Source organism: Suillus clintonianus, assembly GCF_016758775.1.
Source record: "Suillus clintonianus strain FC179 chromosome Unknown DEU56scaffold_56, whole genome shotgun sequence".
In the NCBI taxonomy this organism is placed as follows: Eukaryota; Fungi; Basidiomycota; class Agaricomycetes; order Boletales; family Suillaceae; genus Suillus; species Suillus clintonianus.
Window position 1 is genome coordinate 21821 of NW_024539280.1, and position 21229 is coordinate 43049.

General features: G+C 50.3%; 6 protein-coding genes across 6 annotated transcripts; 2 read left to right on the plus strand and 4 right to left on the minus strand.

Annotated features, from left to right (window-relative positions):
- Nucleotides 1-4009: 4009 nt before the first annotated feature.
- Nucleotides 4010-6004, minus strand: DEU56DRAFT_814382 (L-Aspartase-like protein). Its single transcript, XM_041353731.1, has 2 exons — nucleotides 5266-6004; nucleotides 4010-5213 (listed from the first exon to the last, which is right to left on the minus strand). The coding sequence occupies exons 1-2, from the start codon at nucleotides 5596-5598 to the stop codon at nucleotides 4179-4181; spliced, it is 1368 nt and encodes a 455-aa protein (XP_041206473.1). The 5' UTR covers nucleotides 5599-6004; the 3' UTR covers nucleotides 4010-4178.
- DEU56DRAFT_814386 (ABC-2 type transporter-domain-containing protein) lies at nucleotides 5992-11794 on the plus strand. Its single transcript, XM_041353732.1, has 20 exons — nucleotides 5992-6495; nucleotides 6543-6757; nucleotides 6822-7251; nucleotides 7305-7564; nucleotides 7617-7935; nucleotides 7992-8087; nucleotides 8141-8362; nucleotides 8414-8609; nucleotides 8662-8877; nucleotides 8932-9303; nucleotides 9355-9458; nucleotides 9514-9630; nucleotides 9676-9790; nucleotides 9849-9964; nucleotides 10018-10182; nucleotides 10235-10586; nucleotides 10637-11001; nucleotides 11054-11151; nucleotides 11201-11457; nucleotides 11512-11794. The coding sequence occupies exons 1-20, from the start codon at nucleotides 6158-6160 to the stop codon at nucleotides 11605-11607; spliced, it is 4449 nt and encodes a 1482-aa protein (XP_041206474.1). The 5' UTR covers nucleotides 5992-6157; the 3' UTR covers nucleotides 11608-11794.
- DEU56DRAFT_914549 (uncharacterized protein) lies at nucleotides 11789-12784 on the minus strand (the record flags this gene model as incomplete). Its single annotated transcript, XM_041357629.1, has 1 exon — nucleotides 11789-12784. The coding sequence occupies one exon, from the start codon at nucleotides 12782-12784 to the stop codon at nucleotides 11789-11791; it is 996 nt and encodes a 331-aa protein (XP_041206475.1).
- Nucleotides 12785-13038: 254 nt separating this feature from the next.
- DEU56DRAFT_814389 (WD40-repeat-containing domain protein) lies at nucleotides 13039-14946 on the plus strand. Its single transcript, XM_041353733.1, has 3 exons — nucleotides 13039-14203; nucleotides 14229-14360; nucleotides 14413-14946. Exons 1-3 carry the CDS (start codon nucleotides 13112-13114, stop codon nucleotides 14839-14841), a joined length of 1653 nt encoding a protein of 550 aa, XP_041206476.1. The 5' UTR covers nucleotides 13039-13111; the 3' UTR covers nucleotides 14842-14946.
- A 24-nt stretch (nucleotides 14947-14970) lies between these two features.
- DEU56DRAFT_814393 (ABC-2 type transporter-domain-containing protein) lies at nucleotides 14971-20524 on the minus strand. Its single transcript, XM_041353734.1, has 21 exons — nucleotides 20425-20524; nucleotides 20206-20336; nucleotides 19937-20151; nucleotides 19453-19882; nucleotides 19139-19398; nucleotides 18765-19083; nucleotides 18609-18704; nucleotides 18339-18560; nucleotides 18091-18286; nucleotides 17824-18039; nucleotides 17374-17769; nucleotides 17222-17325; nucleotides 17056-17172; nucleotides 16890-17004; nucleotides 16725-16840; nucleotides 16504-16668; nucleotides 16101-16452; nucleotides 15686-16050; nucleotides 15540-15637; nucleotides 15231-15487; nucleotides 14971-15179 (listed from the first exon to the last, which is right to left on the minus strand). Exons 2-21 carry the CDS (start codon nucleotides 20268-20270, stop codon nucleotides 15099-15101), a joined length of 4185 nt encoding a protein of 1394 aa, XP_041206477.1. The 5' UTR covers nucleotides 20271-20336; nucleotides 20425-20524; the 3' UTR covers nucleotides 14971-15098.
- Nucleotides 20525-20694: 170 nt separating this feature from the next.
- DEU56DRAFT_458715 (uncharacterized protein) lies at nucleotides 20695-21063 on the minus strand. Its single transcript, XM_041346328.1, has one exon. The coding sequence runs from the start codon at nucleotides 20968-20970 to the stop codon at nucleotides 20728-20730; it is 243 nt and encodes an 80-aa protein (XP_041206478.1). The 5' UTR covers nucleotides 20971-21063; the 3' UTR covers nucleotides 20695-20727.
- Nucleotides 21064-21229: the final 166 nt, after the last annotated feature.

The window sequence follows — 21229 nt, forward strand, 5'->3', positions numbered from 1 at the left end:
TAACATTGCAAAATTACAAAACCGTCCCTGCACTCGCAAAAGACCTGCGCCGCTGTCGTAGGCATTGGCACATGTTTCTTGATCAGTCTAGGTTCGAATATCTGTCATGACTGAATGCGACGCGTTGATCAACTCCGTCCATTCAACTTAATCATGCGACTGATATTCGCATTTGATCATTGAATGGTGGTGACCTTGCCTGCACGTACAGGCAGGACAGAAGCCTCGAATGGTGCCTGCAGCTCGACATTGAGCTAACTAAGGAGACCTGCTGAGTCGCAACATCGTCCCGAATGGGGTATGCCTCTATCCAGTCTTCTACAGGGCTAGACTCTTTCGTGGTCATGGAAATAAACATCTTATAAGCATCTCTCGAACCTGGTTGTAAAATTCTCGTTACTCTGATGAGCATCTCTTTTCATTGGAGAATGTTGAATATTTCTGATCGAGTCAGATCCGATGAACAACATGATGCGGAAGGGGATCGCTTTCCGTTGTGTGAAATAGCAATACCGTGACATAGTAGAAGGGATATCCATCCATGAGATCATGAAATGTAATCGTCAGGACACATAGAGGCATGGAGTTTGTAGCGGAGGCACAGCAACATGGAAGAGGAAATGAACATTCATAGAAGACTGATTGGTAGTGTGAGGATAGGTCCTGCCTTCCGAAGCTGCAAGAATCGCGCGAAGTTGCTCCATTCAGTTCGCATCTGCTCCCATTTCCAACTCACGTTGTCTCTCAACTTTCTCTGCGCACATCTGGTCAGCTTTCGCTGGCGAACTTCCACCAAACCTGGCAAGAACACTTCCACCCTCTAGTGCAAGGACAATGACCATCGATAAAGGAATATCATGATATTTGCTGAGAATAGCCCACCTTTGCTCGTTCAGCTTCGTGACGTTGCTCTACCCGCTGGAGCAACTCCAACACCACTCTGACTGATAAAATCACATACAGCCTTGACACCCTGATCTGGTAGATCCCGCGGTAACAGGGGCGTGGACTACATGTTTCCGGCACAATTCTTCATCCCATAGACAGGTTTTCTAAGCTCCTCCTCACGGAAGCACTCGTGCTCATGCAGATGACATGCGGGGGGCTGACGGTGTATCGGAGATAGGACCGCTGATACCTCGAATACTGAAGGCACAGAAGATGAAGAAACTGGGAGGGTACAAAGCATTTTACAAAGCATTTTGCAGTGATGACAAAGTATCGTACTGCCAGGTGTCATAAGCGCAGGCTTCGGTTGATATCGATGAGGGATCAATCGGTTCCAACGACCCTTTGGATGAGGTGTCTTGTTGGTACATAGAAACCACAGCCTCGGCAGAAGTGCCTTTGGTCCCGTGGCTGGGATGCAACACGAGGAGCTCGCGTTCCACACCATTAGTACGTCTGCGATACTCGATGCGGCGACGTAGTGAACATTTATGTAACACTGATTATCTCGATTCTTGTCCCATTGATTTGAAGAATCCGCTATCCGGGAATACCATTCAACGGAACCACCTGCATGGGATACGGCCCACCTGGACTGTGGAACAGCAGGTAAATGAGTTGAGAAGGGGGTTTTGATACGAATGGAGGAAGGAGCGTGGCTAGGAAACTGCTGATGCTGGAGCGGTTTCGGTAAGATATTTGAGCTCAGTCGTTTCAAGTAAAGGTAAGGAGTGGAGGTAAGGAGTTCAGCCTGCAGCTGCCAGTGTAATTGCGACCGTCCATGACAAGTCCATAATGCATGATGAGCCGGCGAACAGTATATGTAGAGTCTAGACCATTAAGACTTGACCACATTTAATACGTACGCGGCCACGCAGAACCAACAAGCTAGGATATCGATAAACATTCGAGGCCCGAGCCACCCTTGATCGAGGGCATGCAGACTTTGTTCAAACGAGTTGCATCCTTGTGGCCTCCTTCCTCGAGCTTCAAGCTTCAGCCTTGTTCCCAAGTTGCCAACCGAGCCAGTGCTCAATTCTCGATTGTAATCGCGAGTCAAGACCATGCCGCCAATTCAGTGGAAGCAATAGGTTCGCAAGTTGATTTTTAGTGGAAGAGATCCACTGCGTGGTGCCGCCACACTGTTCGACCATCGACGTTCCGACGTTGAAGCTTGAAGGACGACGAAGAGGCAAACCAAACGACAGGAAACCGAACGCGGCGGGAGGGCGGGCGCGACAGATTCCCATTTACAGTTTTTACCTGCCAAGTGTAAATTTCGTCAAATAATCTAACTTAGTTTGCTCGTCGTTTCTCACGGCTGCTCGCTGTGCGTGGTTCCACGGGTTACCATATACGGATAGGTACTGTACAGTTTTACGCCGTACGCACAACACTTTCTGACCGTCTTTCAATTGGTATGGATATGAGTATCCAATAAACATTCCAGAGTTGTGTCACGCTTAGCTTGATGGAGCGCGCACACTTGTGGTGTCTGTTTTGGAATCAAGAAGTACATATGTCGGATATCCCTGTTCCTCATGCGTTTTCACAATATCTAAACAAGTTCCATCCGCTCTCAATCCTCTCTTCCAAGTCGAACCGTGCCTCAAAGCGAGTCCCCGCCACACGTGACTGCATTTACATACAGTACATGACGTACAATTTGCAAACCCCAGTACGTTTGGTCGCCGATCATGATCACTACTTACTTCCCTTCCATCAGAAACTATACACAGGGAGATCTTTCTATGGCGCTACGCTCAAAACATTATCTTCACGTTCTTTCGACACGGAATCAGGACAAGCGGTTACGCCCTCTCACGAGCATGTTCGTAAGGGCAAAACCCCCCGTGGTCGGATCTTGTCTCCTGCGTAATCAAGGCCATAAACTTACAAAACGAGCTGTATCGCATTTTGTGACACTGGAACGAGCCGTACATTGCTGTGGTACTCGGTGCGGCTCGCCTGGCTGCCGGTGGTTTGGCGTTGGCGTTGCTCGGGTGCTGCGTTTGCGGGTTCGGAGCCGCTGGCCAACAAGTGGCACGACCATGGCACTCTCATCTGAACATATCAGCTACCTCGCCCAGACATCGGCATCTTATCGGTCAAATTGAGCATCTCTCGCACCGTATGTGACTGTTCTGTCCATTGAAGGCCTTATCACACCGCCTTCGTTGAGAACCGGGAGGCTTGAACAAGTTCAGCCACTCTCCTGACATTTCAGTTCACGTCTCGTTCTCTCTTGAAGTTTAACCTGTTTTCCCTCTTTATACAGGCCCATGCTATATCTCTTGCTACACGTTCAATCCAGTAAGTCGATCTCCCTGAGATGTTGATGAAGTAGCGAATTATATCACTCGCGTTCCTTGCGCGTTCCAGCTTATGTTTACACTTGTTTACGCAATACGCGCCCATCCTCGAAATTTCTGTTCCTTTGCTGTATTGACAAGCAATCTCTTATCCCCGCCGCCCCCCCACGCTCGTTTGACAATCCATCGCCTCAAGATGCTATGCTTACCCTCAAATCTCCCGAGAGTATTAAGGGGTCTGTCCCTTCAAGCAGCAAAAGACACTGCATCCAACTGTGGCAGTTGGCTAGTCCACGAACGGATCCGTCTAGCTAGGAGATGTATTTGTTCTTGGAATGCTCTACTGCGTCGGGGGATATGACACGTCTCAATCAGATTGTTTACCTGTCACATCAGACGAAGAAGCTACGAATGACTTATTATGCTTCAAGTGATGTTATGAAGAATCGGTGCCGTAGCTAACACTTCCTTGTTCCATAATTATCAGCCGTATCATGAAATTGATCATTAGCTGATTCGCAGTGCTTCGGAGCCATAGCCAATGTGGTATCAATGCGCGATGTTATCAACACGTTCAATCCATGGTACTTCAGACGATCTCATCAAGCTCTGGTGAACTGGAACAGTGCGGCAGATGAGACGGGAAGTAATACGCATGGTCACGGGTGATGTTCGATGATGGATGATGCATTGGTGATCCAGAGAGTGCGGCTCTGATGTCGACCTATTCATGCTGCGGAGATTACCGCTTCGTGCGATACCCCCCGTGTGGTCTTTAGCAAGTGACAAGTACTGGCTCTGCAAAAACGACAAATTATGCGTCTACTGGCAAAGCTATACACTAGCGTCACATCGGGCATGTGGCGCATAACTTTGTAGTCCTACCCAGAAATCAACCGATAGCTGGCAAAATCATATTTACTGACCGGGAAAGGTACCTGCTAGAACGCGATCAACCATTTCCACGGACAGCCCCGTGTAATTGGCTGGATCACAGAGCCTCTCAAGCTCCTCCCTCGACAGCCCACTTGCCCGGACTTTATCATCCGCATATAGGAGTGTCAACAAAGGGACATCCTCCTGTACGCACCGCCTGCACAGTTCATATACTAAATCGTGCGCGAACTGCCGTCCTAATTTTGGAGCGAGCCCCATCATGACAGCCTCACTTACCACGCCGCCTCTTGTGATATCTAAATTCCTCTTCATAGCATCCGAATGGACTTCCAACCCCGCAATGAGTTCGGACGTTTTCAATAATGCAGCGTGCGTGAGAGTGCAGATCTGCGGGAGCACGATCCACTCAATCTCCCAAGGCCCCGTTGCGCGCTCATGATCCTCGACCATGGCATCATACAGCGCTGCAGAGAGCTGACGGACAGTCGCACTCATAGCAGTGATATACACGCTCGAGATGGGATTACGCTTCTGGGGCATCGTCGAGGAAGAGCCGCGGTGTGGATAGAACGGCTCTGAGACCTCCCCGACTTCCGTTTGCATCATAAGCTTGACGTCCAAAGCGAATTTAGAGCAGGTCCCCGTGAGAAGGGCGAAAAAGCCGCCAACCTCGGCGATGCGATCACGTTCTGTGTGCCACGCGATCTCCGGGATTGCCAGACCTAATTTCTGAGCGAGGGCTGCTTGACATTCGAGACCCCGACCATCTTTGATGGTGGCGAGTGTCCCGGCAGCGCCGCCGAACTCGAGCACGAGGAGACGAGATTTGATTTCAGCAAGGCGTTGTTTGTGTCGCTCAAAGGTGGCAAGGAGGCGGGCCATTTTGAAGCCAAAGGTCATGGGCACAGCTTGCTGAAGATTGCTGCGAGCCGCCATAGGAGTTGCTTTGTGGGTTTGGCAAAGACGGCGGAGATCCGAGGTAATAGCGTTTAACGCGTCTGAGACCAGATTAAGAGTATCTCGAAGTTGCAAGATTGTTGCGGTGTCTGTGACATCCTGAGACAATGAAGATATGAAACCTAGAATGATAAGAGCGCATGTTATGTACCTGGGTGGTAGCACCCCAGTGGGCCCATTCGCCTAGGCCAGGTTCAATAGAGTTTACTCCTTGGACTATCTGTTTGACTACACCAAGGACGGGATAGCCAATTGTTTCTGTCTGTATTCTTAGTTCATCGAAGTCTATGTTGGTGACATGGGAGAAAGCGAGGATGGCATCGGCAGCCTTGCGAGGAATGATTCCAATATCTGCCTGGACAGAGGCCAATGATGCTTCGAAGAGGAGATAATAAGAAGTGCGTTGGGTGTCTGACCAGATGGAAGATATGGCTGGAGTTGAGAATATGTTTCTGAAGATGACTGAATCAGTTACGGAGGACATGGCTACTCATCGATCGATATCAGTATCAGTACTTGGTGGGCGTGTCAACGTTCTTCCCCCCGTTAACGTTGTTTTGACATGAGTCGTTGCTTCCGAATCAAGCTGACAGAAGAAGTGGAAGACTCAAGGCATCTATACCAAAGTTTTGGGAATTGAAGTGCGCCTGCGCTCGTTCGCATCGCCCCCCACGCCGAGTACACTCGTCGCTCCCCACGCCGAGTACGCTTGTCACTGTGCAGTGTTCGGGGATGACTCGGGGTGCACAACGGTAGGCAAATTGCAGCTCGGGCATGATTTCGGGCATGGATGCCCTGCAGTGTTTGGCGGTGTTTAGCGTCATATGCCGTTAATGTTTAAAGTCCGCGAGGATTATGATGTTCTTCGGTTTCATGATGTAAATGTATTGTCCTTAATGTGATTTCGGGCGGAGGATGAGGACCATTTTGATCACCCTGACCGAAATAATGTCTTCTCTTGCCGGTAGACTATTTATTCTCCCATTCGCCCTTCTTGCTTTCAACATTAACATTTCCTCTTCCCCTCCTTTCCGTCCCCCGTCATGAGTATTTCGGGCCTCCGCCTGGAAACTAATGTTCCTCAGGATGAGCCCAATCACGATGAGGCTCAAGATCCCATTCCCTCATCTCCCTCACGCGTTCCAGTCAGCTTTTTTGACCCAGTTGGTGTTAGCGAACTCAAACGCACAATGACAACACGTTCCACTCGTTCTCAAGTTAATCGTCGGGAAAGTTCTCGTCGTGCAAGTTCCCAAAAGGCTGTTATGCCTGATTCACCCAAGGAGGTCCACACCCCCAGCTCGTCTTCTGTAACTTCCGGTCGCGGTGCTGATGAAGATGGCTTCGATTTCGAACTCACCCTCAAAGACCTTGTCAGACGGTGAGTTCTACAATTATAAATCGGCTATATTTTTTAACGTGTTTTAGGCGTGGCGAGGAGTCAATCAAGAGCCGTGAGCTCGGCGTTATGTTCAAGGATCTCCGTGTCATCGGTGTCGGTGCACGCTCCTCTTTGCAGCCTACCATCGGTTCCATGTTTAATCCTGCTGCTATCTTGAGAAACATTTCTGCGATGCGCAATCCGCCTGTCAGGGATATTCTCTCAGGATTCGAGGGTGTCGTCGCGCCCGGTGAAATGCTCCGTTAGTCACTTTTGATCGACTAACGTAAAGTTAAAATTTTGTGCTTATCACGTGTTCGCGACAGTGGTTCTCGGGCGGCCTGGTTCCGGTTGCAGCACGTTCCTAAAGACTATCGCAAATCAACGCGGTGAATACCATGCTGTGCAGGGCGAAGTTTGCTACGATTCATTTACACCCGAGGACATCGCAAGGCAGTATCGTGGAGATGTGATCTACTGTCCCGAGGATGATGTTCACTTCCCGACCCTGACTGTTGAGCAAACCTTGTCTTTCGCCATCAAAACGCGTACTCCACATGCACGGTTCACCGATCAATCCCGTGAACAGTATAATCGTGATGTGGTTGATATCCTCGTTCGCATCTTCGGTCTTCGTCATGCCCGAAACACTGTTGTTGGCGACGCTGCTATTCGTGGCGTTTCAGGGGGAGAAAAGAAGCGTGTCTCGATCGCAGAGGCCCTTTCTTGCCGTGCTCTCATTGGCGCATGGGACAAGTCAGTTTTCTTTTGTTTCTTGCTCATTGACAACGTTCTTAACACTATTCCAGCTCTACTCGTGGTCTCGACGCGTCCACCGCACTCGAATTCGTTCAGGCGTTACGCATCGGCACTGATATAGGTCGTCTTACCACTATCGTGTCTATTTACCAAGCAGGAGAACAACTGTACAACCTCTTCGACAAAGTATGCGTGATTTCAGAGGGCAGAATGGTGTTCTTTGGCCCGGCTAAGGACGCACGTCGGTATTTCATTGATATGGGATACGAGCCGCAAGACAGGCAGACCACTGCTGACTTCCTTGTGTCCGGTATGTTCCATGTTGATTTATAAGATTTAGCTGTTTATGTCGTGATTTCCAGTTACCAACCCAAGCGGGCGTTGTATTCGTGACGGTTTCGAGGGCAAAGTTCCCGGAACGGCGGAAGAGATGGCCGCTGCGTTCCTAGCTTCTTCCCTTGGTCAGGCAAACCGTGACTCCATTGAGAACTACCGCTCTCACTATGTTGGGAATCCCGAGCGCATGGATGCATACAGGCAGAGTGTCGGAATGGAGCACGCCGACACGGCCCCAAAGAGCAACTCGTACACTATCTCTATTGCTATGCAGATGAGAGCCGTCATGGTGCGCCGTGTGCAGATCATCAAAGGAGATTGGGGCACTGTAGCCGTCAACCTTGTGTGAGTGTATAGGCAAGGATATTACATCAATCACCTGACCATCGACTTCGCCCCAGTGTCCAGATCTTTCAGTCTATCATCATGGGCACCGTGTTCTTGAAGCTACCTGATGCAACCTCTGGTTTCTTTTCTCGTGGTGGTGTTCTGTTCTTGTGCGTGTTTTGAAGATTGCCTATATGCACGAGTTTTTCTAACTGGTCCCCAGCGCCCTCTTCTTCGGTGCTTTATCTTCCATGGCAGAGATTCCGGCTCTTTTCGCTCAACGCCCAATTGTGCTCCGGCACCACAAGGCAGCGATGTACTACCCGTTCATCGAAAGTTTCGCGCACACAATGGTCGATATTCCATTCACGTTTGTTATCCAGGCTGTGTTCTCAGTTATTCTATATCTCCTGGTCGACCTCCAGAGAACGTCATCTCAGTTCTTGTGAGTCTTGCATTTGATGTGGCTGCTGAGTCTCGCTGAACGCAAATGCAGCATATTCTTCCTATTCGTTTTTGCTATGACTATAACTATGAAGGCCTTCTTTAGAATGGTTGCCGCGTGCTTTAAGACCGAATCTGCGGCTACGTCTCTTGCTGGTGTCGTCGTCGTCGTTGTGGCGCTCTTCACTGGTTATACCATTCCCAAGCCAAATATTCCTGGTGCTCTCCGCTGGATCATGTATATCAATGTGCGTTTCTGGATTGCAATTGTAGGCTTGCGTGCTCACAGCTAGCGTGCAGCCTGTGCGCTATGGTTTCGAGGCTCTGCTAATGAATGAGTTCCATACTCTGAGTGGCACCTGCTCTACGCTCGTCCCTTCAGGTCCTGCATATCCAAATATATCGTTGACTAACCAGGTGTGCGCTGTGGTCGGTGCTCAGCCTGGTCAGAACTTTGTCAATGGCAACCTCTTCGCGGAATTGTCCTATACCTACTATTACAGCAATCTTTGGAGGGTAAGTTGATGAATGATTCTGCGGCATAGAGATTCACTAATTTGAGCTCTTTAGAACTTCGGTATCGTCTGTGTCTTCTGTGTCGGCTTCCTCGCTATTCTGTTCACTGCAACCGAATTCAACACCGCTACTGCATTTGACACTGCTGTAACGCTTTTCAAGCAGGGTTCGCGCGCTGCTATGGTTGTCGATGAGTCCAAGGACGAGGAAAAGGGTGCTCACCCTGAGCCTGCTGGACCTGCGAACACGGATGCCAGCCCTGCAGACCTCGAGAAGCCCTCGGCAACAGACATATTTACTTGGAGGCATTTGGAATACACGGTTCCCATCTCTGGAGGACAGTATCGTCGTCTCTTGGACGATGTTTCTGGTTTTGTCGCCCCTGGAAAGCTGACGGCCCTCATGGGTGAATCGGGCGCTGGAAAGGTAAGGTTTCAGGATGTTCATGTATCATCGCCGTCTGACATGTGTTTGTAGACTACACTCCTTAACGTCTTGGCGCAGCGTGTTGATGTCGGTGTTGTGACTGGTGACCGTTTGGTCAGTGGTCAACCACTCCCTGCGGACTTCCAGGCACAGACGTACGTGCGCCGTTTGAGGATGCGCTTGCTTCCAAGTACTAATTTTTTTTGCTAGTGGCTACTGCCAGCAGATGGACACGCATCTCCCTCAAGCTACCGTTCGAGAGGCTCTGCTGTTTTCTGCGCACCTTCGCCAGCCCCAGACTGTTCCTATGGCCGAACTAGAAGAATAGTGAGTTCTCGTTACCTGCTTTGCCACCGTGGCTCATTCTTTCAGCGTCGACAAGTGTCTTGTCATGTGCGGCCTCGAGGATTATGCTGACGCCGTCGTCGGGTCTTTGGGCGTCGAGCACCGTAAACGCACGACCATTGGCGTTGAACTCGCTGCTAAGGTTCGTCCTCGTTGTTGTGTGTCGCTGCCGAGTAATGTGCTGATATTGTGTGGTATAGCCCAAGCTTCTCTTGTTCTTGGACGAGCCTACTTCTGGTCTTGATTCTCAGTCCGCCTGGGCCATCATGAAGTTCCTTCGCGAGCTTGCTAACAACGGCCAGGCAATCCTTTGCACGTGAGTTTGACGTGGCGAGGGCTATAATGTAATTGCTTACAATCTTGGTATAGCATTCATCAACCTTCTGGAGAGTTGTTCCAGGTTTTCGACCGTCTCTTGCTTCTCAAGAAGGGTGGCCAGACTGTGTACTTCGGTAAAATCGGTGAAGGGTCTTCTACCATGCTGGAGTATTTCGACCGCAATGGTGCCCCTCGATGCGACCCTGACGCTAACCCGTAAGTTTTTCTTGGTCGTGTTTTACCCTTCTCCAGTTAACAACTCATTTAGGGCGGAGTACATGCTTGATGTCATCGGCGCAGGTGCAACTGCATCGTCCTCGGTTGACTGGCACACCATCTGGAAGAATTCGCCTGAGGCTGCTGCACTCCAAGAGGAGATCGAGAACTTCCACAATGAAGGCCTCGCTCGCCCCGTCATACAAGCAGAACAACCCACGGAGTTCGTGACGTCGTGGAGTCACCAGCTTATGGCCCTCACACAGCGTAACTTCCAGGCCTACTGGCGGAACCCAACCTACCTCATGGCCAAGTTCGCACTTTGCATTGCCGGCGGCTTGCTCATTGGCTTTACGTTCTACCAGACCAGCGATTCGCTTCAGGGTACCCAGAACAAGCTTTTTGTATGTGATATTTTGGGTTACATGGCGGAAGTATTTGACCTGTTTGATAGGCGATCTTTTTGGCATCGGTGCTTTGTGTCCCCCTCTCACAGCAGCTTCAAACGATGTTCATCGACATTCGGTCAATATATGAAATCCGTGAGCGTCCAAGCAGGATGTACAACTGGACTGCTCTCGTTGTCAGCCAAATTCTGGTGGAGCTACCATGGAACATCATGTGCTCATCGCTTTTCTTCTTCTGCTGGTACTGGACTGTCGGGTTCCCCACCGATCGCGCGGGATACACATACCTCATGTACGGCGTTGTCTTCCCCATGTACTATACGACTGTCGCGCAGGCGGTCGCTTCAATGGCTCCAACCGCTGTGATCGCCTCACTGCTGTTCAGTGCGCTGTTTTCGTTTGTCGTTATCTTGTGAGTATTTCGGACGTGCTTTGGTATGATCTTGTCCCTTACCGTTTTGTAGCAACGGTGTCATGCAACCGTACCGTGCGCTTGGTTGGTGGCAGTGGATGTACCGAGTCTCCCCGTTCACCTACTTTATCGAGGGTCTGCTTGGTCAAGGTGCGTCTTATGCACGAAGTGTGTTCCTTGACGCTGACCTTTCCTTTAGCTATTGGCGGTAATAACATCAACTGTGCTCCGCATGAATTCGTCCCCGTTATCCCTCCAAGTGGATCCACTTGCAGCCAATACTTGGATCCATTCATGTCATATGCTGGCGGTTACCTCGCCGATCCCAGTGCCACGTCCACATGTTTCTTCTGCCCTTACCGCACAACAGACGAGTATATGTTCTCCGCGTTCAACATCAAGGCCTCTCACGACTGGCGTGACTTGGGCATCATGATGGGTATCACTGCCTTTAACGCAAGTTTTTATTGTTATGGAGTGCTTCTACTGAGCTAATCGCATGCCCTGCAGGTTTTTGCAATTTTCACACTCACATACATCTGCCGCATCCGTAAGGGCAACCCCCTAGCTGGTCTACAGCAGAAGTTTGCTAGTCTCCGGAAGTAATTCATCATGCTCATTCGAACCTAATGACTTCACACACCCTCATTCGCATATATACCTACTCCGTTCGTTTCTCATTATATCCGATAATTTTTGTAATTGATACCTTGTCTGCTTCATTCCGTGATCCTTTGCGTTTTCATTCACAGTAGGGTAACTTATGAAATGAAATGGATTGACTGAACTACCATGTCGTATCGAGTCTGGACAACCTACTGCCCCTAGAAGGAACTAGGGAGCAAGGGATATTCTCACTTGCCTGCGATATGCGATAGGACCTCGCAATGTCCCAGTCTGATTCTGTGGACTTCGCAGGTTTCACGGTAGACATGGAGTCGTGGTTTGTGATGATGGGTGCGCTCCTGGTGCGTGAGTGATCCGAATGGCCCGGGACATTGAGAAGGTATGGCGTGGAGGAAGCGGTGTCCTGGGTGGTGACGCTGTCATGATCACGGTGCCTGAACGCAGTGTACGCGATCAGGTTGCTGAACCGGGTGCGTATTTTGGGCTTGGATGTATCGTTGGAGTCATACAGACGTCCCTTGCGGGAGGGCGGACCAGGAAATGAGAATGTCCTCAAGCTCTCGTGCTCTGTATCAGTGTCTGGCACGGGCACTTCAGGAGTGATGACGGGGAATGGCCTCTCCTTGTGTCCCCAAGACTCCTGCGACAACCGTAACTTGCGCTTCGCTTTCTGGAGGTACTCGAGGGTGTACTTGCCGATGGTGACACTGACAAGGAGGCCGAGGACGGTGCTGACTACGATAGCGAGGACGAGGACGTTGCGCTGGGAGGTGTTTGACTGTGGCGCGGGGTTGACACCAGATGTGCTTTCGGAGGCGCGGAGGCTGGGGGTGGCTGAGGCTGTCACATGGGTGCTCGCGGGGGAAAAGAACAAATGTGTGGGAGCAGTAGGGGTGGTGTGAGGCCGCTCGTATGGGGCGAGCAAGGTTCCGGGAGCGTCATGGCCTTGGGGCTGGGCAGCGCCGATGATCATTGCCATTGCGGCTGAGGCGGGGCGGAGGCCGTCAGGGCCGTGTGCCATACGTGGGTCTGTAGGATCGACCCCGATGAATGGAACGGTCTCTACCTGTTGAGCGTCATCTCTGGGTGATTCGATAGGACGGCCATGTGCTATGCTGGTAAGGAGAAGAAACGATAAGATGGTTCTGGGGAACATCATTCAGGCGCCAAGGTAATGAACGTGGTGTCGTCGTAAAACGACGGAAAGGAAAACGGTCGTGATTGTGATGAGACAAGGAGGTCGTCCAATGCGTACATGGGCTGCTTTCATACTGCCTGGACGCTGGCTGACACTGACTACGACCGACCGACGCGGCTGACATTCGGAAGCAGAACGTGTCGAAAAACAAAGCACGTGACATACACGTGCCTGCACGTTCAAAACATGCTCAATCACTTGTTCAATCAAACAATTGCTGTTTTACTTCGCTCGCGCCTCCCATTTGCTCTGACGTTCTGACTGTTGTGCTCGCTGTGCGTCACGATGACCTCGATACCCAAGACACCATCTCGCTATAGATCACGTTCAGATGCAAAAACGCCGCTCACTCCATCTATCATCTCTGCCTTCAATAGTATCTCCATCTCCCCACAGAAACGATCTCATCCTGCTGACCTCTCGAATCCATTTATCACCAAATCACGACACGCATCTCCCGTAAAACGCGCAACTGGAGGTGGAATTGCAGTCTCAGACTCATTTCAGCGCCAGGCGGGTGGAGGAGTCATCAGAAAAGGCGGCATCGAAACCCGTTTGGACGTCGTTTCACGCGACTACTTGCCCCCTACATCACAGCCTAGACCAGAGCTCAAACGCTCGAGATCAACTCCTGCCACCCGAGAACGCACACAATCTACCAGTGACAATCGTGATCGTTTCATTACCACTCGTGAAGCGGATGATGTTGCTGCCACGCTCGAACTCATGAGTCTCAACCCCAAAACTGTATCACCAGGGCACACAGCTCGTCTTGCAGCTGCTACAGGCGTCCCTCTCAATCGCCGCGTGCTGGCTTACCACGAGGCGCCCCCAGCTTCCTCTTCAGACTCTACGCTTTCCCAGCAGCGTGAACTGGCCCGTCCACTCTACGGACGCCCAGGCGAACTCCCTTCATCAACTAGCTCTACAACGAACAAGTCCCGTCGCATTCCCACTCAGCCTGAGCGCGTTCTTGATGCTCCAGGCATGGTTGATGACTTTTACCTCAATCTGGTGTCATGGTCTGTCCAGAACATTGTCGCTGTCGCCCTTGCTGAGAGTACGTACGTCTGGCGGGCCGATACGGGGATCGTCTCCCACCTTGGTGAAGCACCTGAGGGTACATATGTCTCCTCGGTTGATTTTTCGAATGATGGCGCCTACCTCGGTGTTGGTCTCGGGACGGGAGAAGTTGAATTGTGGGATGTAGAAGCTGGACAAAAGCTCCGGACGATGGGTGGACATCAGGGCCAAATTGCTGTACTCTCTTGGAACGCCCACATACTGAGCTCTGGATGTGGGGATGGAAGCATATGGCACCATGACGTCCGTGTCCCTCGGCACAAGGTCATGGAGTTACTTGGACACACAGGAGAAGTCTGCGGACTGAAGTGGAGAGCAGACGGCGAACTACTGGCGAGCGGGGGGTAACGATAATGTCGTCAATATTTGGGATGGGCGCGTAGGCGATGTTGCGGAGGGAGCACGTGGGCAGGCCAAGTGGACGAAACGGAACCATACCGCAGCTGTAAAGGTGGGCTGTAACCGTTCGATTATATCTGACATATCTATCTAACACTCTGTAGGCAATTGCTTGGTGCCCCTGGCAATCTTCCCTCTTGGCTAGTGGCGGGGGCACAAACGATGCAACTGTTCATGTCTGGAATAGCGGTACTGGCGCCCGCCTGCATTCTCTCAAAACGCCGTCCCAAGTCACGTCCATCATCTGGGCACCGCACAAGAAAGAAATTCTCACTACTCATGGATACCCAACAAATGCAATTATGGTGCACGCGTACCCGTCGCTCGAGCGTATCGCGGAGATACGCGACGCACACGACTCGCGGGTGCTGTACACAGCGGTAGGGCCTGCGGGCGATGTCGTGTGCACGGGTGCCGGAGACGAGAATCTGAAATTTTGGAGGATATGGGATGCGGTGGGTGCAAAGAAGAAGAAAGAGGGGAAAGAGAGGTCGAGTTCGACGACGAGGTCGGGGATTTTGTCGATACGGTAATCTGCAAGTTGATGTATATTCTCTTATGGGGGAATACCCACCCGAATTGATTGTTACATGTTCGTTGCTCATGACACGAACGAGTTGCGAACGCAAATCTCAAACTTTGCATTTAAATCTTGATGCTGCTTGAACTGAAACGGTTCCTCAGGTTGAAGTAAGAGTATCTTCTATCTAATTACATTAGAAAGGTTCGTTATTAGACTAATTACAGTTGTAAGTGCACAACCCTCCCGATAGTGCTAGTATAGTTTCTTCTACTTTCGTCGCTTGAAAATACTGAATATGCTGCCCGTCCGGATGCGGAATACGTATGTGAACCAGAACGTTGCGAATACCTAAAACCCGGTGTTCATGAGTGCGCGCGTAGTCAAATAAAAGGAACGTACATTGAACACAACGACACCGAGCACAATACCCGCGTTTCTCCAATGATGAGAATACTCGACGTTAAAACTGCTGAACATGAACTCATCCGTGGTGCGGTAAGGGCAGTATAGGCATTGAGTCGTCGCATTGGGGTTCGTCATGTAGCCACCAGCGAAAGATATGTAGGGATCCATATACGCCGTGCAATTGAGTCCGGTAGGGGTATTGATCGTAACTAGTTCAGTTGATGCGCAATTGATCAGCTGTCTACCAATGGCTGATGAAGATCTCAGTACAAGTCATACGAAAGAGAGAGAGAGTGCGCTAACCTTGGCCCAAGAGGCCTTCGACGAAGTACGTGAACGGGGTTACCCTGTACATCCATTGCCACCAACCCAACGCACGGAAGGGTTGCAAGACACCGTTACTTGAGAGGTATTAGCGACTGCACCGGTAAAGAGTCAGTTGGACTTACAAGATAACGACGAATGAGAATAGCGTGCTGAACAACATCGATGCGATCAATGCGCTGGGTGCCATGGCTCCGACCGCGAATGCGATGGTAGTGTAATAGAGAGAGAACACGACTCCATACATGAGGAAAGTGTAGCCTGCTCGATCGGTGGCAAAACCGACCGCCCAGTACCAGCAGACGAAGAACAGCGACGAGCCCAAGATATTCCAGGGAATCTCGACCAGGAGCTGTGACGTAACCAGTGCAGTCCAGCTGTACATCCTGCTCGGACGCTCGCGGACTTCATAGATGGAACGAATATTGATGTAGACGGTTTGGATTTGCTGAATTATGGGAACACAGAGAACCATTGCTAGGAAAATTGACTACACTGAAATGAGCGCATGACTTGTGAGCGAGCGAGAGAGAAACGCACAAAAAGCTTGTTCTGCGTCCCTTGCAAGGTGTCATTGGAGTTGTAGAACGTAAATCCAATGAGCAAGCCACCCGCGATGTTGAGAATGATCTTCGCGACGAGGTACGTCGGGTTGCGCCAGTACGCTAGGTAGTTGCGCTTCGTGAGGATAACAGCTTGGTGAATCCATGAGGTGGCGAATTCAGTGTGACGCTCCGTCTCAACCGATGGGCGTGCGCGACCATCAGCGTGTATGCGATCAATCTGCACTTGAAGTTCAGCAGCTTCCGGAGATCGTTTCCAAATGTCGTGCCAGTTGACTGAAGAGGTCGCAGTTGCGCCAGCTCCAATGGTGTCCAGCATGTACTCGGCACTTGAATACGAATATCAAACACATTTCAGTGATGTAAACGAAGCGACTTACGGATTAGCATTCTCATCACAGTGAGGTGCTCCGTTGCGCTCAAAGTACTCCAACAAAGTCGAGGATTTATCGCCAATGTCACCAAAGTAAACGGTCTGACCACCCTTGCGAAGAAGTAGTAGCCTGTCAAACACCTGGAAGAGCTCGGCAGAGGGTTGGTGGATTCTGGGTACAACCATTATGCGTCACGTTATAATCCCCAAGATCTGGCATATACTCACGTGCAAAGAATAGCCTGTCCATTGTCTGCCAGTTCACGAAGGAATGTCATGATGGCCCAGGCGGACTGGGAATCGAGGCCGGACGTTGGCTCGTCAAGGAATAAAAGCAGCTTGGGCTTTAAAACTGTCAGCACAGCATCAGAAATGTGGCTCCAAAGGATTTACCTTTGCCGCGAGCTCAACCGCAATGGTAGTACGCTTGCGGTGCTCAACACCCAGTGATCCAACGATAGCGTCAGCAAAATTCTCGAGGCCACACATCACAAGACACTTGTCCACGCTATCCACAAGTCTCAGTCGTGGGCCTTGCGGTGGAGAGATGAGAACATACTATGATTCGAGTTCCGCAGAAGAGACGGACTCGGGTTGTCGTAGACGAGCTGAGAACAAAAGAGCCTCGCGAACAGTCGTTTCCGGCAGGTGAGTGTCCATTTGTTGACAATAGCCTCTACAAGGAACATCAGCGAGAGATCTTGACAAGAAGCACGTTCACGCACGTCTGAGCCTGGAAGTCTGCGGGAAGGGGCTGCCCGTTGACAAACCGTTCTCCCCCAACAACTCCGACATCGACCCGTTGAGCCAAAACATTGAGCAATGTCGTCTGATAGAAAGTTGAACAAAGAGCCCTGAAAACAAATATGCGACGAACCTTTCCGGCGCCGGATTCACCCATGAGAGACGTCAATTTGCCAGGCGCAACATATCCAGAGACATCGTCGAGCAAGCGCCGTTCTCCGCCAGATACTGGTACGACGTATTGAATGTGCTGCCAGGTGAATACATCATTGGTTGCGGGCCTTTCGAGGAGACTATTGGCTGCAGGTGGGCTCGCAGTGCGCGCGGCATCATCGGCCAAGGAAGGTGGATGGTTAGATTGCCCACTGGATTTCTCTTCATCTTCCGTGGTATCAATGGGATCCATCGTACGCGTCCCTTGCTTGAAGAGAGTCACCGCTGTATCAAAGGTGGAGCCCGTGTTGTACTCCGCAGCAATAAACAAGGCTGCCAAGAAGCCAATGCCAAATGCAACGATGATACCGAAGTTCTGGATAATATCAGATCATCAGCGAGGAATATTGTGATTGGATGATCAACTTACTTTCCAGAGATCACTATACGAGAAGCCATATGACATATTTACATATCTGTTGCCGTCTACGGTTGTCACACCAGGCAGTGATCCTACAGTCGTGCAAACTTGGTTCGCCAAAGAAACATTCTCGTATCCTGGACCTTGGGGAATAAGCGTAGTGCAAGTAGCGTTCAATGTGTAGAACTCGTTTGTCAGGATGGCCTCGAAGCCATAACGAAGAGGCTACATCGGGCGGTTTAGCTCAGATCATGAACAGAGAAAAGGCACACTCACGTTAAGATATGTTATCCATCTGAGGGCGCCTGGGATACTTAAGCGGGGAATAGTGTAACCGGTGAACAGGGAAAGAAGTAGTACGGCGATACCAGCCATGGACGTTGCACCAGACTCAGCCTTAAAACTGGCCGCGAGCAACCTGAAGAACGCCTTCATTGCAATGGTCATGGTGTAGAGTAACAAGAAAAACACACTGTAGACCAAATGTCAGTCAATGGCATTTCAGATACACGACATGCACTCACAAGAACTGGGATGCGGATTTTTGAAGGCCGACCATGAAGTAAAGAATGACACAGAAAACGATTTGAATGATGAATGAGATTGGGATGTCCACCACTGTGTGAGCAAGAGCCTCGATGAAGGGGTAGTACATCGCTGCTTTATGGTGACGTAATACGATAGGGCGCTGGGCGAACAGGTCGGGGATTTCTGCCATCGCAGATACTGAGCCAAAGAAGAGAGCGCTACATAATGTCAGACCATGCCTTCGCATTGTCGAACAAGACACTCACAAGAACAAGACACCTCCTCGGGAGTAAAAACCCGAAGTTGCATCAGGCAATTGTACAAAGACCCAGCCCATGATGATGCCTTGGAACATCTGGGAACTGATTGATGAAGTGGAGTCAGAACGTCATGCCGCGAACGTCGTATCAAAACTAACTAACCATAGTTGTACCACCTGCGCAGTCAAATCGCCCTTGATAATTTGGACGCGGCGAACCATCACAGCCCTAACCTGCATAGGAATAGATATGGTATAGGAGTTGCTCTTGGGCGCATGATCAGCATGCTCCATAATTGCGCTCAGGCGGTATGCAGCTTTGCGGTCATCCTTGCCAACATGAAGCGCCCGATATTCGTCAATAGCCTGACGATTCAGATGGCCAAGTTGAGACGCCCGGAAATGTGCAGCCAATTCGTCGGCCGTTCTGGGCACTATGCCTTCGAAGCCTGTCCTAATCTTGCGGCTAATTTGCTCCGTGACTGATGATCAGGGACATAAGCGGGAGATGACATAAGGCTGAAGGACAGAACGTACCACCAACGAGGAAGTCTGCCGTAGTCTGCCTATTATGGGGTTCGTATCCCATATCGATAAAGTATTGACGGGCGTCTTTGGCCGGGCCAAAATAGGCCATTCTGCCTTCGGCAATGACACATACCTTGTCGAAAAGCTCATACAACTGCTCTCCGGCTTGGTAAATGGAGACGATTGTTGTCAGACGTGCGATGTCTGTGCCTAAGCGCAGAGCTTGAACGAACTCGAGCGCAGTAGAGGCATCTAGGCCACGGGTGGAGCTAGATGCGGGTGCTGAGTTAAGACCATTACAAGAGATCACAGCGGAAGCTCACTTGTCCCATGCGCCTATCATACTTCTGCAAGACAATGCTTCTGCAATGGAAACACGTTTCTTCTCCCCACCGGAAACGCCGCGGATCGCGGCATTTCCGACGACAGTATTCCGAGCGTGACGAAGACCAAAAATTTTCAAGAGAACGTCCAAAAATTCAGCATTAAATTGCTTCCTTGACTGATTAGCGAAACGGGTATGGGGGGTGCGAGTTTTGATGGCAAAAGATAAGGTCTCCTCGACTGTCAAGGTAGGGAAATGAATGTCGTCCTCTGGGCAATAAATAACGTCTCCGCGGTAATGGGTGCTGATGTCGTGAGGGGTAAATGAATCATATGAGACGTCTCCTTCTACAGCATGGTATTCCCCGCGCTGGTTAGCGAGGGTCTTGAGGAAGGTGCTACAACCTGAACCCGGTTTGCCAAGGACGACTGAAATAATAAGGTTTCATGGAGTACAATGGTGTGATATTTGGAAATGCTCACGTAGCATTTCGCCTGGTGCAACGACACCTTCGAAGCCTGACAATATATCGCGTACTGGTGGATGACGAGCAGCACTAATTGTGCGCCAGATGGAGGCAGGACTACATAAGGAGCCCATGGTGGGTTGCAAAGAGGATCTTGCACCAGTGCCAACGACACGGAGGTCATTGAAGACGACGCCGAGCTGACGACACTTTATTTCTTCCTCACTACATCTATAATTGAGTGTGAGTAACAAGCAGAGGTAAATAAAAGGTTGGTGAACGTACCGCTTGAGGATGTCTTTGAGATGTTTCTCAAAGTTAAAGTCATCGTCCTCGACCATGGTTAACATTGAATTACGAGACTCTGGTTCATTGGAAGTTGTGCCCTTAGGGTGGTCGGGAGAGAGGAGTTGAGGCTGTTCATGAGGATCATGATCGCGGGTCATGGTGAATGCAGTGGGAACAATTTTTAGGACGTGGTTGTATTTTATATATGGAACGTACCAGTTAGACTAATACCCGATGGACCAAGCTGTACGTATGAACGCATCAAGCCGGATGGACGCGTTGAAACCCCTCTGTCACAAGTATTTCCCGAATGCCGATACACAACGGAAATCAAAGAGTGTTGAGTTGACATTTATCCATATTTAGAAATGCCCTTTCACACACTGCAAACATAGTAAGGCCGCCAGCCTATGGAGCACATGTAGCCTATAACCTACGTAAAACACCTGACTGAAAGTGTCAAACAGCGAGGATGTCGGACATCCCTGCACAACACCAGAACTGCGCTCAAACCTAGTGTTATGGCAGTCCAATTCCAGAAATCGTACGCACCAGAAGCGTCTCGCGAACAATCGCCTTGGTACATGTCGGCACCGGCGCATTGAACGATAAAACAAAATAACGGCATCCACAGGAAGTTACACCTTTCCTTTGGCAGGTGCCATAAAACGCAGTGAGCTGGATCCCAGGTAACATTGTACACAGCCCATGACTGGACTTCACAACTGCGAGCGCCGCCACATGATAAAAGAGGTCCAACATTCAAATCGTTGAAAATCGAGCGTTCGGCTGCTTCCGAGCTGCATGCTGTCGACGTCGAAAGGAGGCGAACTAATACATTCTATTACGAATAAGAACACCTCCACCCCAAGTGTAGGGCGCGAGTTACACCGAATTTATCTCAGCCTGGGTGGCGTCGTGAATGCACAGATGAAGACGGGTTCCTGCGTCAACATATATCTTGCCACGTTAATGAAATATTGCCCAATCGTATGATAGCCTGAATTTCATGTGAAATAGA

Coding starts and splice junctions, on each gene's coding strand:
- DEU56DRAFT_814382 (XM_041353731.1), bottom strand. CDS start 5,598: ATGTCCTCCGTAACTGATTCAGTCATCTTCAGAAACATATTCTCAACT. Junction 5,214..5,265: donor ACTGGGGTGCTACCACCCAG/GTACATAACATG, acceptor TCATTGTCTCAG/GATGTCACAGACACCGCAAC.
- DEU56DRAFT_814386 (XM_041353732.1), top strand. CDS start 6,158: ATGAGTATTTCGGGCCTCCGCCTGGAAACTAATGTTCCTCAGGATGAG. Junction 9,965..10,017: donor GGCCAGGCAATCCTTTGCAC/GTGAGTTTGACG, acceptor ATCTTGGTATAG/CATTCATCAACCTTCTGGAG. Junction 11,002..11,053: donor TTTTCGTTTGTCGTTATCTT/GTGAGTATTTCG, acceptor ACCGTTTTGTAG/CAACGGTGTCATGCAACCGT.
- DEU56DRAFT_814389 (XM_041353733.1), top strand. CDS start 13,112: ATGACCTCGATACCCAAGACACCATCTCGCTATAGATCACGTTCAGAT. Junction 14,204..14,228: donor TACTTGGACACACAGGAGAA/GTCTGCGGACTG, acceptor AGTGGAGAGCAG/ACGGCGAACTACTGGCGAGC. Junction 14,361..14,412: donor ACCATACCGCAGCTGTAAAG/GTGGGCTGTAAC, acceptor AACACTCTGTAG/GCAATTGCTTGGTGCCCCTG.
- DEU56DRAFT_814393 (XM_041353734.1), bottom strand. CDS start 20,270: ATGTTAACCATGGTCGAGGACGATGACTTTAACTTTGAGAAACATCTC. Junction 16,669..16,724: donor GGACAGGCTATTCTTTGCAC/GTGAGTATATGC, acceptor GGTTGTACCCAG/AATCCACCAACCCTCTGCCG. Junction 15,180..15,230: donor TCGGTGTCGTTGTGTTCAAT/GTACGTTCCTTT, acceptor ACCGGGTTTTAG/GTATTCGCAACGTTCTGGTT.
- DEU56DRAFT_458715 (XM_041346328.1), bottom strand. CDS start 20,970: ATGTTGGACCTCTTTTATCATGTGGCGGCGCTCGCAGTTGTGAAGTCC.